At 41.8% G+C, this 19,208-nt stretch overlaps 2 protein-coding genes across 2 annotated transcripts in view; one reads left to right on the top strand and one right to left on the bottom strand.

Moving 5' to 3' along the window:
* The window catches only part of atad2b (ATPase family AAA domain containing 2B), a 78,776-nt gene extending 64,955 nt beyond the window's left edge, over positions 1-13,821 (top strand). Inside the window, exons 27-28 of the mRNA XM_084000794.1 lie at positions 2,292-2,420; positions 10,251-13,821. Of these exons, the coding sequence (XP_083856920.1) occupies positions 2,292-2,420; positions 10,251-10,292 (171 nt within the window). The 3' untranslated portion in view covers positions 10,293-13,821. The remainder of the gene's footprint in view (positions 1-2,291; positions 2,421-10,250) is intronic.
* A 2,273-nt stretch (positions 13,822-16,094) lies between these two features.
* Positions 16,095-19,208, bottom strand: part of klhl29 (kelch like family member 29) — a gene marked incomplete at its 3' end in the record, with an annotated part of 210,032 nt that continues 206,918 nt past the window's right edge. Inside the window, 1 exon segment of the mRNA XM_084000631.1 lies at positions 16,095-16,278. Within this exon segment, the coding sequence (XP_083856757.1) occupies positions 16,095-16,278 (184 nt within the window).

Genomic DNA, 19,208 nt, shown 5'->3' with positions numbered 1-19,208 from the left:
CAGTAAGAGGAGAATAGATTGAGGGGATGAAGAGGGAGGGGGGAGGGGGAGGGAGAGGGAGAGGGGAGAGACTGGACAGGGAAGTTGGACAAGTGTTGACTGAGAAAATGGGGTTTCAGAAGAGGTGAGCAGCGGCTTCATAAAACATTGAAATAGGCTGGAGGTGAGAAGATGCACTATAAAGGAGAGAAGTTCCACTATAAAGAAGGGAAATGTACTTAAAGAAAGAGATGGAGGGCATAATGAAAAATAGGTAAGTAATGCAGTAGGAGGCTGAAAAGACGGCAGTGTCTTACAGAGGATTTCACATCGTTACACACATGTGAGATGGGTTGTAATGATGCTAATTAAAGCTTTTATGCACGTGTTGTTAAAATTGGCATCTCACCATGATGTGCTTCATTTGGTTGTCTTTTTATGAGTTCTCTTGGCTGCGTCGAAACAATGAAACCTGGGAATTATATTACACTAGAGTTACTGTCTAAAAAGCACAAAAAGAAACCAATAAAATATTCTCAATATAGAGCAGCTGGCTGGCTGCACTTTTTGGAGCCAGTCGTGGTGATCATTATCACCTTGCATGAATTCTGAATATTAGAGAAAGTCTTACTGTTCTTAGGTTCTGTATGCACATTTTTATTTGTCAGGGGACCAAGAGTTATTAGATTGGCCAGGTGGAGGTTTTTATGTCAAAGGCATATTACCAAGGAATCCTCCTCGGCTGCCAAATTAAGTGATGACAATGTGAATATTTGAAAGGCATTGAGGAGCGAAGAGTGATAAGAGCCCGTTGGAAGTCAAGTTAGAAAAGCGACGAAAATTAAACTTGTTTTCAATGACAGAATTCAAGAGAGATTTGAATAGTTTCCTTCTTCTTTTTCAATATTGACCTTAAAACATGGCGTCTCGAAACTCATTTATTGCCTCAGGAGTTAAATAGCTACCGACTCTGTAATCCCGTAACAGGTGTCGTCTCTCTCTCTTACTGCTGTTGTGCTCAGCGTGGGGTAGAATTAGTTTCACAAGGCTGTGGTGGGTTTCTGTAACGCAGCGAAATAAATCTAAAAAGAAGAACGCAAGACCCCCTGACAGGGTTTAATAATCTCCTCTGTCTCCCAAGTCCTGTCACTGTCGTCTACTCCGTGGTAGCTAGATGAAAGCGCAGTCATGCAACAGTAGCCAAAGTTTGTCCTGATGGCTGTCCTCAGGGACTTTTCTGGGGCCAGCAGTCAGTGCTGCTGAAAAAACAATTCAGCGGCCAGGTATAACGCTCGTACAGCGAGAGCCTAAACATGACTTAGTGGTCTCTGTGGTGTTACAGTATAGCCATAATCTTCACACTCTCACATTCCAGGAGATAATTCAGCCTATTCTTGATATTTAAGCAGCTGAATCGTAGGTGGGTCCCAGGAGCAGCTCATATTTGAAATTCACTCCTCTCAAACTCGGTTCGATGTGTTCGTGCTCTAAAGTACAGAGTGAAGCACTGCTCTTCAAGTCGAACATCTGGCCATGAGAGAGCTCTGTGTTGTGGTTTTTACTGAAGTGTTGATGTGAAGCCTCAGTCTAGAACTTAAATCAAGACAAATGCTCTGTCTCTGGAACACAAGTCATAGTCCGATGGAGTAGAGTGATTAATACGATGCTAACCTCTTTGCCTCTGTCATTTTTCCTTTGCTCACTGTAATTATCTCTCAGATGTTCGCTGACAAGAGACTCTGACAAACATTCATGTCTTATTAAGCTTGACATTGGCTTGGTTTTGTGTGTTTAACACATGGTCACTGTCTTTCTCACACCCACACACACACACACAATTTCATTTCTGCTGAGCTTTCTCTGTTTGCCTTGTGTCACTGATGGTAACTTTAATTATTGTGCCTTTGCTGTCTCAGTCCATGCATTCCGATGAGCTCCCATCTTTAAATAGACCCACACATACACACACACACACAGGCATTGGGTAAAATGTGAGGAACAGGTCAATTAAAAAGGCCGTTGACTGTCCAGAATGTTTTAATTAAAGTAGCAGTGAAATGTAAACTTGGTTCTAATTATGATTAGCTTTAATTAGCTGTCACTCTGTTCTTAATTGCTTTTGAATACAGCTGACCTCCAAACGCTTCATCTCAGTGCGCCAACATGGGCGCTTATTTTGTGTGACCGGTGATTCAGTATTGTGTCCTTGTGTCTGTTCCATTGTTATGTGTCCTTACATGTTTCTGGATATAAGTTTTTTTTTACAAGAAGACAAGTATCTGACATGTATTTCCTTGTGTCCTTCCCTGCAGGCGCTATTGGATATGGTGGTGAAGAAGAGCGAGGGCCACAGCGTGGAGCAGCTGGAGCGGCTGTACTCCCTCCTCAGCCAGTGTATCTACCGCTACCGCAGAGAGTACGACAAGACCCAGCTACTGGAGGTCAGTGAGAGAGACATGCTGTTGGTCAGCCGTTCTCAAAGTGCCTTTGACTCTCTGACCACTTGTCAGTAGAAATGCACTCGGTCACAAGTGCGCTCACAATTTCTGAGCCAGCAGACAGTTTTTGTTAAATTGATATTTAACTAAAGTGTCAAATAATACAACACTGTTTGTCAGATTGTTGGATAATGTCTGGCACCAGCGGAATAATAGTTTAAAACATTTCTTTTGACGGATTAACAAATTAATTGTCTTAATCAATTTTTTAAACAAAAATAGAAAGAAACTTCCAGTTGACAGCTCTTCAAGGTGAAATATTTTCAGTTTTTTCAAGATGCCTTTGTGTTCAATGGGGAAATCAAGCAGATAGATAGATAGATAGATAGATAGATAGATAGATAGATAGATAGATAGATAGATAGATAGATAGATAGATAGATAGATAGATAGATAGATAGAGAATACTTTATTCATCCCTAGCAGGGAAATTCAAGTTAGTCCAGTAGCTCACACAACAATGACACAAAAAATATGAACACAAAAAACATTTTAACAAGTGTTATATAAAACGATTGCAGCAGGAACAAATGACCTCTTAAATCTTTCAATTCTGCAGGTCAGGGAGATGAGCCCTTTTACTATAAACCTATAGTGAAAGTAGGGGTACTGCCTCTCTCTCTCTCTCTCTCTCTCTCTCTCTCTCTCTCTCTCTCTCTCTCTCTCTCTCTCTCTCTCTCTCTCTCTCTCTCTCTCTCTCTCTCTCTCTCTCTCTCTCTCTCCTCATTTCATGTAATTAAACTACATTAAGTACACTACACACAAAAAACAGCACTGTCCATGGCACTGTGACATTTGACCCCTGAACTGTCTATAGTACATGCACCAGAGATGGGGACTCGAGTTTGCGACTCGAACTCGAGTCGCACTGAAATCGCACCCACAGAGACTTCAGACTTGACTTGGACTCGTGCCCTAAAGACTTCAGACTCGACTCGGACTCGTGTTTTGAGACTCGTGAACAATCATTATTTTTTTTGGCTCGTGCCTCCCTCCTGACAGGACGACCGACAATCTTTTTTTTTTGCCGTTAACACACCACTAGCGGAGCAGCGCCACATGGCCGGTAACGTTATTCAGATGGAGGTTAGATCTTCATATTGAACTCCTACAGAGTGCAGCCAAACACCAGTGTCTAAAGAGAAAGGAACAGCAGAGCTCCTCTGACAGCGCAGTCAGCTGCGGGTGAGTGACAGCTGACTGTGAACTGGCTTTTTTTCTTTCTTTTTTTTAATAGGGGCACCGTCCGTAGCCTACATGTGAGGTACAACGTCCGTTTGTTGTCAGACCTTCCTTCACGGGGACTAGCTGCTGCATAACTGGCACATATCAGGCTACTGTAGGCTAAATCCTCCTGTTTATTTATGTTTCTGCTGCGAAATATGACTGAAGGCCCGTATGGAAGTCTGCACATGTCGACACGCCCCCATGAGTTGACAGAGCTAATTAAAAAAATAATAACAACCAGTTCTTCTCTCAGAAACATGCAGTTCCAGAAAGGTTTTGCTGCACATAAAGATGTGAGCTATACCATCCAGATCTAATGACCTATAATTAACAGCCTAAATCATTTCCATGTTGTTCATCTGGGTTTTCTGAATTCAACAAAGCAAAAAAAAAAAGCGAAAAGGCCAGTGCAGAGGGGCAGAGCAGCCTTGATTCTTTCTTGACTCAGAATTTTCTTTAAAGGAAAGCTTGTGTTTTCTTCATATTGCATTGCAATATACTGTTTAAAGTGATCATATAATAAACAACTAATCAATAAGCCTATAGATAAAGGAGTGATAATAACCTACAGTAAATGCTTTGAATCTCTTAGATATAGCTGTGCAGTATCTTTAGTAGACCGGAGAGCAGCAGATGATAGAAGGGTCATTACAACCAGAAGAGACAGGAGACTTTTATTTTTTAGAGACTTGAGAATTGACTTGGACTCGTGACCAAAGACTTGAGACTTGATGAAGTCTCACCCCTCAAAGACTTGAGACTTGACTCGGACTCGTGACCAAAGACTTGAGACTTGACTTGGACTTGCAAAAAAAGACTTGTGGACATCTCTGAGTCATGCACTGATGCACATATCAGGCCCACACAATGATTGGACTTACAAGTTCTCACACACACTCATCACTACACCGTCGCCAAACGAGACACAGTGATTCATGTCGTGCACGCGAGCCTTAATGAGTGAGATCAAGAAAAGGATGGCTGGAGAATGTCCTGTTATTATGATCTTATGCCAACTGAAGAATTAAATTAGTTTATTTGGCTGGTTTGAACTTTTTTTTCTCTGGAGAAGAAAAAGATGCAAATGAGATCATGAATCAGTGAGGGAAAAACCAACATGATTTGACGGTTAGTCGATTAAAGGCAAAATCTGACGAATCAACTATGAAAATTCTTAGTGAAAGTAATAATTACTTGTACCCCTATTTTGTATGAAGCAGTTTTATAATGGGGGAATTTATAGAGCATGTATTTATATAGAGCACTTTAGGAAAGTAGTCTATAAATGATATGGCAGTTTGTGGCATCTTCGTGTGCAATACAAAAGAGATGAATTCACCATTTCTGAAAGGCCCTGAGGCAAATGGCCTGGTGGATTGTAGCTTCATTATTCTCTTTTTGTCCTGCACATTTGACATCATGCAAGCAGAATAACTCAGTCCGAGTAACTGGTCCCATGATGATAAGTCACATGTTGCCTCCATGTCGACTACTGCCACAGCCAGAGGCTTATTGTACTCTGGTTGTCCGTACACGTGCCTTTGACCGAACTTCTTCAAATCTGGCACAGAAGGTCACTTCGACTGTTGGATAAATTGACCAGATCTAAGGCTGCCAAAGGTCAAGGTCACCATGACCTAACAAAATACATTTTAGCCAACAAAATTTCACAAAAATGGTCGATGTTTTTGTGTGATTCTGGACAAAGGATAGGAGCGTGACCTGAAACTAGTCTGAATGGCTGAGGCATAAATCCGTGAATGGGTAATTCTAGTTTATATTATTTTGTCACTGGGGGTTTTTGAAAAACTAGGAACATCGATTGAGGCAATAACGTTCCAGCCATGATGGAACACTGAAATAGGGACAGAAAAATGGTTTCAAATAGATTTTTTTTGTTGTTGTTGTTTTGGAGCTTAGACATGGATATCCTCCCACACTGAGACAGGCTGAAATGGGGAAGCACATCTGCCAGTTGCATGATATCATGATAAAATCATGACACAGCCAGGTGTTGGCACTGGGAGGGTTGATATCCACCATGGAAGTAAGTGCAGCTGAGCAGTAACAGTTGAAATCAATAGAGGTTGTGGGTTGAGGGTTTAAAGGCTGGAGTTGAAGTCTTCTTTTTTTTTTTCCTTTTTGTATTCGTGTCCTTGTTCCTCTAGAATATGATCTAATGAGGACAATAGGGACTCAAATTAAATGAGTGCATGTAAAAGATTGTGTTCACTAGTTGTGTGTACAAGACCCACAGATATAAATTGAGTCCAGAAGCTGGAATCCGGAATGGTTAATATATGAAACTAAAATTTCACACAGCGTTCGTTCGCTTCAGGCTTCATTAAAATTTGTCAGTTACCTTTTGTTATCTGACAGGTAGAATTACAATTTTAGTGGTTTTCTATTTCCAAAAACCTCAATGAACAGCTTAAGATTTAAAATTTGAATATAATAGTTTTTTTCATCCTTTATGACACCAAGATGTTTTTTTTTTTAATTCAATCGAATTTCTAATCCTAGAGAATTAAATATAAGTTTTTAATTACAGTAGAGAAATGGCTGTTATTCAAGGATATCATTTTTAATTCAGTCCCTTTGGGAAACATCTTACATTCCTTGTACAGTACAGTATATGGCGGGTAACAATTAAAGACCCTCCATATAAGGTCTTTTCTTTCTACAGTAATTTCATTTCTGATCTGTTTTGACAATGTTCCATACAGAAAAAGCTCCTGTATATTTTCCCAGAATCCCATCTGGTCATCGGCTGCAGCTGTAGGATGTCAGTGCAGACAGCAGGCCAGGAATGGCAGTGTCCTGGTGCTGGTAGCCAACGCTGGCTGTCAGGATGTCAGAGAGGAAGCGGCAGAGAAGAAGGGAGGGGGGGCGAGAGCGGTCGGCCAGGTGGTGCCGCCTGTCGACAGGCCGGCTGCTGGTGGACTTGGGGGGTGTGTGTATGGGGGGGGGGGAGGGGCACGTCTGGGTGCGTCTCATACTGCCAGCCTAAATTGGTGTTTCCGGAGCAGAAATGTCAGTGCGTTTGGCACGTGCTTTGTTTGCCTTCCCAACACACAACTGCAGGTTGCTCCGCAGCAGGTCGTCTCCTCGTAGCTCCCCAGAGGATACAGAGAAAAAAAAAAAAACATGTGCACATACGCACACGTATGAAGTCAGCTGAAGCCAGTTCCACTTAATGTTTCAGAGCGCGGCGTTCGTGTCGACAATGTAGAGGCGAGTGAAATGGAGCATGTCCATACATTTGTCTCCTTTACTCTCACCCTGTCCTCCTCTGGGTGCGGCTTGTCTCTGCCTTCTAGAAGAGCTGACCTTTCAGCAGATGGAGCGGACTACACCCTGCTTCCAGTGAAAACCATAGGGACCATCTCTGCTCTGTACACAATAACAGGCCGACTGTGCTCCTCTCTACAAATTGGCGTTCGTATCGCCCTCGGCCTGGTATCACATTTTGCCCGTGTCTCAGACCGCAATTAAAGACTTTGTACGAGCCTTTGACCTTTAACCTGGGTCTGTGTGGTGCCAGAGCTGCACAGTACATGCCACTGGCTGCTTTAGCTGAACATCACAAGTGCTGATTATTTCTCTGCTTATTTGTGTGTTCGCTGCTGAGGATTGTGGCCCCGCAAGTTATTTAATAATTGGCATAATTTTTTTTTTTGTCCAATACAGCATCAGGTGTAAGCTGCAAAATGTCCTCTTTGATTCTGAGGTCCGTTCTGCTTTTTGTAGCATCTTGTTGATTCCCACAGGTAGGCAGTGAAATGTGACTTTGTGTCACACACACACAGATCTGGAGCGTGTGTACTTTTTAAATCATTAATGGTAAACATCTAACTTTGATGCCGGGCTCGGGCTTCCTTTGAGACCTTCTCTCAAGACATTTAGTACCAATGTTGAGCAGACACATAAAGATAAAAGTATCAAGAAGCAGGCAGAGAGAGCTGTTTCTCTATTGACTGTAGAACAGAAAGCAATGCAGGCCCAGCTTTCATCATTATGAATGAGTTGTCAGTAGCTTGTGAAACAACACCTTCACGCAGACACAAAACACAAGATCGTTTTCTCTTGACTCTTTTTCTCTTTTGTGAAAAACAACAACTTTGACTGTTGTTGTTCCTACTTTCCTAATCTACACGTACGTGCCACAGAGAACCCTGTTTTCTCGGGGACTGCAGAAAATTTGATCCAGGAAATAGAGGAAATCAGTAACTGAGGGTAAAGGAGATAAGCTGGGTTCAAAAAAGGTAGACGCAGCAAAGTAATTTATTATACCTTTGTCACAAATGGGTTGAGCATCACAAATCGATGACATCTTTACAGTGAAGTGCAGGCAATGCTAGATTTTTTTCTTAAATGCACAGTGTTTGGGAGCTCCGAGGGGAAATGAATTCCATCTCTGCAGTTCTGCTCCGTTTTATTCACTGAGCTCTGCAGCTATGCGAGAGCTTCTTGCCATGTTGGCTGACCCTCCAGTTTGAGAGAGAAAGCTGACGCTACAAGCCTCGCTTTTCTACTTCTTAGGTTCATGAGACATAGGTAGGTGCCGCAGAAGCTTGTTAGATCAGAGGGTGAAGTGTCAGGGTGGCTAAGAGCTTATTTGCGTGTGGGCGTGTGGGTATAGAGTGAGAGGTGTTAAAAGCATAGATGATGTGTTCGATGAGCTGAGGCTTTCAGGGATTTTTCTAAATTAGTGAGTTTTTATTCAGTCGCATGTTGACTTCACTTTTTAGAGCTCCTCCAGCTTTTACAGCTCCTGCGACCTGGTGTGTTGGTGGCTGCGGGATTATGAATGTGTGCTGAGTGCTTAATGGCTGTTAGAAAGGGGAAGAATTTAGAATCAGATGCAGCACAACATCAGTCCCGTGACCTTTTGAAAACTATTCACAATAAACCGCAAGATATTTGGGCTGAGTTCATTACATCCTGATTACTAATGAGCAAGTGCTCTCTGTCTCATTTAACCCCGGACTTCAGCAGCAATTGAACACTTTTTGTGGACACCAGAGGATTGCAAATGGCACTGATAATCAGACGTTGGCTGTGAAATGCCATTCAATTCACAATCTATCAAAAGTGATCAAGAATGTGGTATTCAGGCCAGATTTTTAATTAGGCAGAGCGGAGTATTTCAATGCTGAGCAATAAAAACAGAATCTAAAAACCAAAGTAATCTACTTCTAATGATTTGTGGGAATACAGGAATGAGCAGTTTTCACTATAGCGTCCCCTTGTGGTAGTAGGGAATTTCAGTGTCTCGCCATTAGAAATCCATTCCAGTATGCATTGTCCAAACTGGCTTAAACTTGATACGTCTCGATCTGAAGACATCTCCATGCCCTCGTTCAGTCACACTCAAAACACCTAATACTAGCAATAGTAGCATAGTAGTATGTTTTACAATTTAATGAACTCCTCCTTGGCAGGTGGACCACACCACACCCACTTAAATCAGACAGAACTTCAGGTGTTGATGCTGTATGGGCAAAATTACGTTTTTTTTGTTGTGATCGATCTATTCATTCATCCGTCCATCCGTCTATGCATCACAATTATTCATCTGATCACAAACCTCAGTTTGTTGTTTGGTTTGTAAAATATCAGAAAATTGATTTTCTTTTTTTAAAAAAAAAGTTTTTTTTACAGTTTCTTGTAGCTCAACCTGACGATGCACTGTGTTTTGTTCAGTCCTTAAAGGTGTTAGAGTGAACTTGTTGAAACCTCTAGAACGTGTGTGCAGTTGTCCAAAAGCCAAAAATATTCCGTTTATAGCAGAGATTCCAGAAAACAGGGATAACTTACATTAGTGAAGCATGAGCAGTAAATCTTGGGCATTTTTGCTTAAAGAGCACAAACAATGGATCAATCAGTGATTGTGATTAATTTTCTTTCCGCTGACTAAACAATAATTTTCAGAATAATCTCATCTGAAACAAAACTTTGTCTGTTTTGCTTAATCTGCTGGGAAGTCAATGCAAATACTTTTCGAATAGACCTAGTGTGTGTGTGTGTGTGTGTGTGATGACAAAGTTTCCAGTGAGGACGGGCTTGGCTCTCCCTGGGAAAGTTCACATTGAAAAGTATAAAATTGTTGTGCAGTGTGAAGTTGATATTTTTTAAACTTTTGTTGTCGATGTGGATTGGTATCTTGTAGCAGCGTCTGTTGCACTGACTCAGCCATTCAGATGAGAGAACACACACAGTGTAACATCTTCAAGGCATTAATCATGGTCTATTGCAGGCTAACATCCATCTCTCTTCCTCCGGCTCTGTTCAGATTTAGTCAGTGTCAAACTCTGCTGTTTTCATGCTGAGAAAAATTGCCTGTCTCATTCCAGCACAGCTTTGCTTCATTTTACATCATTTATCATGGTGAAAGCTGTTGTTTGCTGTGGGAAATTTCCAAGTAATATTGAAACCGTGGTGCCAGATGCTTTATACACACATCCGAGTTTGCAGTGTTGGTTGAGACTAAGCGGTATCATGTGTTGATATGTGTGTGTGTCTTTCTCTGTCTTTGTGATGCAGGAGATGGAGGAGAGAATCCAGCATTTTGATACATTCCTGTGAGATGGGTGGAAAAGTATACCTATCAGGTTCAATCCTGAACAGCCTGGGACCACAAAGACAAAGACAAACTGAGTGAAGGAGCTTCAGAGTGCAGCCCTCAACACACAAAAAAAACAAAACACACACGCAAACACACGGGAAATCCAGCGCCCTCCTGTTGCCGGGAGGGAGCACAACAAGGACGAGGTTGAGGACAAGAGACATTCAATGGTGCTATCGTCTCAGGAACCTGGCCAGATCCAGACCCCCTTCTACACAACCAAACCCCCTGGAGGTGTGTCAGTCACACACACGCACACACAACACAACACACACACCAACGGTGACGGGCGATGCCGGTGCTACTCGGGTGCTATTTTATCCATGCTGCTCTTGGGATTTACTTCTTAACGTGGACGACTAGCAAAACCAACAGATCGGGTGATGATGTCACACTGCAACCTGGCCGCTTCTCTGTGTGGAAGTAAAGCCGCCGCATACACAACACACCCCCCGACACTTGGGTATGCATATATATTACAAACACACACACAACACACACACGCACAGTCTCACTCAGACATTTGGATCCTCACCAGCAGAAGTGTGAATGCAGAGTGCCGCTAGAAGGGGGGCAGACAATGTTCTGAATCACTGAACTACGTTGCTGAGCCCATCTCGCCCTCCAGTGCAACGCTTCATCACAGGCCAGTTATCACCGCGTTATTATTTTTCACCCATTTTTTTTTTTTTGTTAGCTACTTGATTAGTTTCAATATCTGAGCCACCGTCAAGGACACTCACCCAGAACTAGAGTTTACAAAGAAGTTTCGGTGCGAACACAAAGTCGACAGCAGCGGCGGCGGCGTTGGCGGCGCAGCGGGGACTAGAGCCGGTTGTGTCCTCTTCATCACGGCGGTCATCAGGTGTGGAAAAGCTGTCAGCCCCCTCAGTGTTTGTCTCAGAGTTATCGGTGTACGGGGCGTATCTGTAAAACCACCTCCCTCCAAACATTCGTTCCTCTGGCGTTCACAGTCTTAGCGGACTGTCATGTCCCGCATAGTTTGGTGTTAGCTACCCCCCCCCCCCTCCCCCCGTCTCCTCTCTCCCCTCTCCTCTCTCCCCTCTCCCCCCCTCACTCTATTTACAGTATGAATGTTTTCCCTCCCGCTCAAGCTGTGCCCGCCAGTTGATTTTTTTTTTTCCCATCGACACCCCGACTGAGGAACTGGAAGCAGTACAAATTGGAACGCGTCTGTAGTTTTGCACTGCCTAGTGTGTGCCTTATTTGAAACCTCATATGAAACTGATATATTCAGCAGGATTTATAATTTACTCCTTGTGACAATGAACTGGCTCCAAGTTGGGGTGGGTCTTAACCACTGAGGTCACAGTGATCTTGAAGCAAAAGGAAAAAAAAGAAAAAAATCTCTGTAATGCCATTAGGGTGATAACAACATATCAAAGTTACACATCTCTGCTAAGTTGAATTTAAAACTGGGTCAACAACAAAAAAAAAAGAAAAGAAGGCATTTGAAAACTTGAGGAATAGAATATTGATTCTCGTGGCTGTGTCGGTGTCGGTCCCAAAGTGTGAAGCACTTGATATGTTGTAAGGTTATTTAAATGTATTCCAGCCCTGTTTTACCCCAGACCAGTGAGGGGGGAGCGGGGGGCGGGGGGAGGTCAGTCCCCACTCGGGGCAGACAGCAGGTAGGGGCTGACAGCACCAGCTTCTCTTCAGTTTTTCATATGCAAAAAGAAGGAAGAGAGTAAAACTAATGATGTGAGTCAAGTGATCTATTGTGCCAAGTGTTATCCCACTCCCTCAAAAGGTGCTGACAGGAACGGTGCCTGTTCGCAGGAATTCTGTTTCAAACTATGAAACTGTTTGATCAGATGGTCATACAACCGATGTATTATGTTGTGTATTTGATAATTATTTTTTACTTTTTTATACGATGCTTTGCTTGAGTTGATTGTTTTTGCATGGGTTGTGTAATCCACATTTGAACAAGGCCATTCTAGGCAGTGCCCGTCACTAAGGTGTGTATAAAGCATTACAAGAATTAATTTCTAATTTTTTTTCTTTTCTTTTTGGTGTCCTTTTTTTACATGTGTGTACCGACTTTATGGATTTATTTCATTCTGTTCTCTCAACACCAGACCAGAGAAGCTGGATTCTCATCTGTGGCCAACACAGTTGTATGTTTTCTAACTGCAGTAAATGAAGGTGTTTACTGAAGCTTTATAAGGTTTTTATGGCATGTTCATACTTTTGGAGATGCCATATTTTGAGCAGGTGTAGACTGGCGAAGGCACCTTCTTTCTCTCAAAGCACTCTCGTCCGATCCTCAAAACCGCCTGGTGCAACTCTGACCCCAGCTCACCTCTGCCTTTTTCTCAGATTTTAGGTGATAAAAAGCAAAGACCATATGCAAACTGGCAATGACAGGTTGGCACTTGGACTACTGCAGAGAGAAAAACCAACGCTACCTCAGCTTAATTTATTTTAATGCGAAAAACTGTTTACTGGGTACATAAACAGTATTTTTCTCCCCCTAAAATACTGTTGCGACATCTACAGTACCATCTTAGGTACCAGATCAGTGCAACCACAGCTGCTGCAGTAATCCAAGAGTTGTTTATATCTCTGATTGTTATGTATGTTTGCATTTGAGCCAGATGATGATTGCATAAATTTTAAGGATATTTCATTAATTGTTGATTCTATGCTTTAGTTTCAGGTTCTCGTAGTTTCTACTGTACCTTGACACTGAGGAGGCGTCCTAGATCTGTTCCTCTTTCCCATTATTATCAACCCAGACCTTGTTAGAAGATAGAGAGAAAGCTTTTTTTTTTGACTCTTCACACATCCATCGACAATTCTCAAATTGTATTTTTTTTTCTCTGCAGAATATCATCTCATGATTTTGATTATTTATTATTAAACTTTTTACACCTAATATTCAGTAAATTGTCTTTTTGTATGTTTGAAATTTAACAAATGGGGAAGAATCACGCGTCTGTTTTAACAAGTTTTGATGAATTGCGTAGCGTTTGTGTAGCAGGTTTATTTGGCGTGTACGGGGGATTAAAGGGTTTACAGATCTCTCAGGTTCAACATGCGACAACATGCCCTTTCACCTTTTCTATTTATTTCATTGTCCTTGTGTTTTCTTTGTCAAAAGTGGTTACAGACTGTGGCGTACTGGAAGATACTAACATGAATTTCCCATCCCAGAAATAGAATCAAAACCAGATTAACCTTTTTTATTATTATTATTGTTCACTTTCTGCCAAAAGAGTTTCTTTTTATGGATCTAAAAACACATTTGAAAATAATATATGGGTAGTTTAAATGTCATACATTGTTATCTTCCTTTCTTGTTATAAATTGTAGCCAGTTTGGACTAACAACCAATTTTTGTCTGGTAGTTGACTGCGTAGTCCAGTATGCAGAAGGAGAAAGGGTTTGTTCTATCCTGATTTACTTTGTTCTTCCCTATTTTTTTCACAGTTAATTTAGTCAAGACTTTTCATAGCTTTGTCAGTTCTTTTTGTGTATTTAACACACCTGTTCGCAATGGTTACTTTAGTGTAAGTTATATTTGAAATGAAACATTTACTGTATTTCTCAAATAAACTGCTGTGATATACTTGAATAAAAGGTGCAAACTGTACATGTGAAGTTTGGTTTCCTTACTGTTAGGTTGGATGAATGGAAAATCCAACGCTGTTATTCCTCCACACTCAGGGTCAGGGTTGAGTGTTTTTTTTTTTTAAAGGTTGTCAAATTTGGCGCAGATGTGCTTAAGGCAAAGATGATAATTACATTTTCGTGGTCGAAGGCCAAAGATCACCAATGCTACAAAAACATGTGTTTGGCCTCGTGAATGTGGAGTGTCAAGCTCGTTTTGGACTCAAGGATGAAATTATTATTTGAACATTTTCCAAAAGTCAAATGTCAAGGCCACTGTGACCTTGCAGCACATTTTTGACCATAACACATGAATTTATACGTAAATTATGACAGTTTGATTTTTAAATGGATATAATGAATGACATTTTATATCCAAACTGAGCATCAGCACTTTATAATGGCCAGAGATGTTGACTGATGTCTGAGAGGGGAGACTGGGGCCACATCTCCTGCAACGTGTCTGGCTGGTGACAGAAACCACTGTGAGGTGGAAATTCTAGTTCTTAGGAAAACACTGAAAAGGCAATTGTTTTCAAAAAGTCCACACAACCTGATATTAGTAAAGACATTTTAGTTGTCGCTCTTTTTCAAAAATCACACCTCGATGTTTTTACATCCCAAAATGTTCTTCCCACCAGTGTGCTGTGATAAATGCTTGTTAGAGACCTCACTGGCCTCTTTCAAGTAAACAGACAAAAACAACATAAAAAACCAGACTTGACAAGGCGTTCATTGTTCTGGTATATGTATTAGGTTTCAATAATAACAATTGTTAATTTCTTCTTTTTGGGTACAGATTTACAGACATACCATTTGAATCCAACCTATCAGTTTTTTTTTTCTAAAAACATTTATACAGAATTGCCTTCAGGTTTTAAAATATACATATTTCCTTCCTGTATTTACAGAATACCAACCCAACATCTTTTGTGGGTTGCAATGAGTCACATTGTACAAAACAAAAAAGAGGTGGGGGTGGTTTGAGGGGGGGAAATGGTGAAAGACAGAGGAAAACATGAATCAACAGATAACTTGAATGATAACAGTCACAGGTGATTATTGTGCTTTTATACGGAGGAACTGCCCCAACTTGAACATCTGCTCCGACATCAGCGGAAGGGAGGAATTCCCTCTCTCTCTCTAAATCCAGCGCTTTCTTTTTCCCAGAGAACTTGAGAGTATAAATCAACGGGGGATAAAAAAAAAAAAAACAGGCCAATCACCCTCCAGATGATATCTCAATCAGCCTGGACTCTCAAAAGAACAAAGAAAAAAAATAAAGATTTTCTCCTTTTTAAACCCTACCTGACCCACATCGTATGGATTTCCCTATGTTTAGCAAGTTATTTAAAAAAGAAAAAAAAAGCAGGGTTACACAGAGTTCAGATCTGTTTTTGAAATTACCTCATAAATCCACGCTCACTGCAGGAATGTCACCTCCTGCCACAGTGGAGAGAGAGGAAGCTCGTCAAATCCACTGATGAAGAGGAAAACAGTCGGATTCCTTCCCCTCACGTTTCCTCCTGTCCTGTAGATGTCACTACTGAAAAATGCTCATACACCACAAAGGAACTCTTCTCTCTAATGAATGACTATGAAGCCTACACCTGTCAAAGACGATTTTACTCAAAACAAGGACAAGGATCTGGACCTGCGATGGCTTTTCACTGCGCTGTGTGTTTAAGAAACAGGGAGGCGGTGAGTTCACAGAGATCTGGAAAAGACAGAACTGAGAGAAAGAAAACAAAAATTACAGCCTCGTTTAAAATCAAGGAGGTTGTAAATTACTAAGAGGGTCCCTGTGCCTGGTGGATGGGAGGATGAACTACTACCATGACACATACAGTACTGGAGGTTAGGCATGGCCACCTGACATGGCTAAGTAGTTGAACATGAGTACATTCTGCACAGGGCTTCTTTTTTTTTTTTTTTTAGGGAGGTGGGGTCGGGTGGGACGGGTAACAGGATGGATGGATGCTGGCGTCAAGTCCAGAGGTCGTTGACTGACCGACCGACCGACCGGCCCGGCCCTAAGCTGCCGTCGCACACTGTCCCACAACCGGAGCTCAGCTGGTGTTTGGCGTCGACCCAGTGTCATCGGGTGTGTGAGAGGCCGGGCCTCAGCCGCTCTGGATGTACTTTTTGATGACCACGCAGCCGTGTCTGAAGAGCGGGCAGGGCAGTGACTGCAGGAGCGCCCAAGTGTTGGTGCAAGGGTCGAAGGTTTCCATGTTGCCCAGGGCCGGACCCTCGCTGCTCACGATGCCTCCCGTGGTGTAGATCTTCCCGTCCAGGATCACGGCGCTGCGAAAAAAAACACACATTTGTTTTGTTCAGATTTCCAGTTTATGATCTTTGCGAGTTCAACATTTTGGAATATGAAGCGCCGTATTTCGCCATATCCTGTCTCTCTCAACTGTCCTATCAATTAACTCATTGAGTGCCAACCACGTAATTTCTCGTTTTTCGTTCCCCTGCGTTAAGTGCCAAAAACGAGATTTTCTCGTTTTTTTTTAATTATGAAACTAGACACCGGTGAAACCCAGCCATGTTTAGCTTGACTTTTCTCAGGAACAGAGGCACGTAGAAACAAACGGTTTGTGGCCATTTGAAGCATAAAGTTTCACCTTTCAAATGAGCCACAGTACATTATGTGTTGGTGGCAATAATATAGAATACACTGTGGCTCTACAAAAATCGTCAAAAATGGTCTAAATTGCCGGTACACTTGACTAAAACTTTGGAAAGGAGCGCGGCACTCAATGAGTTAAGAGCATGATGGAGTTGTGGATGTGTGTTATTGTCTTTCAACTGTGTATAGAATGTGTTACCTTTTTTATATTTGGTACTTTATTGTTGCTGTCTTTTTTAAAAGGATGCCCTTTAACATCAGGCAGAGGGACTACTGATGAAAATTCGCCTTTTAGCTAACTCAGGTACGTTTACATTTGTTTTTACAATGTTTTATTAATGTACACCGTCCCTTTTCAAATAAACTAATAAATACATTAATTAATTAAAGGCAAAAAGCCCCAAAAATATACTAAAAAAACATTTTGGAACATACAGTATGTGTATCCACTTTCTGCAGGTGGTGAGATAAGACAGTTGATACTGTGCTCATGTCTGTCCATTAAATATGAAGCAACAGCCAGCAGTGCCTTGGCTCAGTTGAGCAGGGAACAGCTAGCCTGGCTGCCATTTTATGAGGAGATTATTCGCCCATTTGTTGGGGTCAGTTGTTTAATCCAAAGAAAAAAAGACTCAAGTGTGAAAACATCAAATCCCCATTTTACAAGTGCCGGTTTCTTGGCTTCGACCAGAAACTATCTTGAATTTCTGTGTCTTTGCTTTTGCACGCAGCAAAGACACAGCTGGACACATAACCCCCATTAAAACTGTGAAATGTGTTATAACTCAACAATTACTGCCCGAATCATTCAAACAAGATGTAATGAATTAATAAGTGAGTTCTAGGCAACGCTCTCTTACCAGGCTAGCAGCATCCCTCTGTTTCCAGTGTTAAACAGTGTTAAGATAACATAACTAACTGGCTGCACACTAATGCCTTATATTCAATGAATAGATGGGAGTCGTTTCAATCTTCTTATCCAACTCTGCCAGAAAGAAACTATTGCTTCTTGAATTTTTAGATTTGTATTGCATCAAACGGTTAGCCAGTGTGTTTTCCTTATTATTAGTGGTCTTACCATTCCCTTTCTTATGAGTGCAATAGAGATCCTTTAATTGCTGCTATTGCAAACGTGTTCTCCTGACGCTGTTGCATAATACAAACATTCAACCGGTCAAAGACATCATCCGTGGTGCAAAGAATGAGAGGTCAGCGGTGTCGGGGAGATAAGTGGGTGAAAGCAAGTGTGAGCTAATGTGAGCTTTGATGTTTGATAGCCACAGTATGAGTCACAGCAGCAGGAGTATTGCTCTTATTGTTAATCGTGACCAAACAACAAAGCCAGACAGAAGACAACATCTTCACAAAGCGTGCCGATTGTCATGCTGGGCGCCACGCCTGAGATTATTTGACATATCTAACACAAGCTCTCGACATGTCCAACAAGGCTACTTTGTAAGGTAGGTGGGGGGGGGGAACAACACACAGACACACATTACATTTCCTCTTGAGGGCAAAAGAGAAAACTAATGAAAAAGCAAATATCTGTACAAATGTAGTCATTTGATATGAGAAACAGAAACAGGAGTTTGTGTGCAGAGAGGATTAAAACTTGGGCTGTAAGCTGATTAGGGCTTTGTACTCCTATTGGGGTTTGGAACGATCTGCATTTACATAAGGTGCACGCTCAAACACACACATACGCATACACACACACACACGGAGCGAACAACATGCAGTCCTATTGCAGAAATTCACTACACTGTTGGGACCGAAAAAGATTATTACATAAAGCCTAAATCTACTCAGAGAGAAAGCACAGCTGATCCAAAATGGAGAGCATGCAGGGCAAAGCCTGGAGCTGCTCTTCTTGATAAACAGAGGAGGAGGTGCAGGTCTGCGGAGGGGCCGGACGCAGCCAGGGGAGAATATCAGCTCTCCTGCACAATGACCTGCTAGACTTCATCTTCTGTGCAGGAGCATGCAGTGCAGATAGGGCTGTTTCTGAGTAGTTCCCTTTTGGCAGCTCTGCGTGTTTGTTGTACCACCCCCAACCCCCACCACCAGCCAACCCCACCTCCCTCCATCTCTTCCTCTCTTGCATCAGACTTAGTTAAATGTAGCAGAACAGCTGCCTGGCGTGTGCTGCTGCAGCTTATCAATAACTCTGACAACATGATTTATGTTATACATTCTGCACATAAGATCACTGTCTGTAATTGCTTCCCAAATGTATTTCACGCATGCTTCTTTCTTTCTCAGCTTCTGTGAAAAAAAAAAAAACACAGCTCGGGCCCAGAAAATTGTGAGTTCATTATCCAGCAAACTCCACACCTCAGTGGCTTGAGCTGACTGGGATATTAGGACATGATCCCACTGTTGTTAGTTTCCATTTATCTCCCTTTATCAGCCATTATGTGTCCACAAATTCTATTAAAGTTACAGGTGTAGACTGCAGTTTTCTACTTTCACAACAAAAACATTACACTTACACTTACACAAGCAAATCTCTCTCTCTCTCTGTGTCTCTCTGAGTCAACTCTAATAACTCTGGATAAAAACACAACAGAATGGGAAATAGCTACTTAAAAAGAAATCTGAT

This window comes from Trachurus trachurus, assembly GCF_905171665.1.
Source record: "Trachurus trachurus genome assembly, chromosome: 24".
NCBI classification, from domain to species: domain Eukaryota; kingdom Metazoa; phylum Chordata; class Actinopteri; order Carangiformes; family Carangidae; genus Trachurus; species Trachurus trachurus.
Note: the sequence above shows the minus strand (reverse complement) of the source record. Positions and strands in the feature narration are given on the sequence as shown.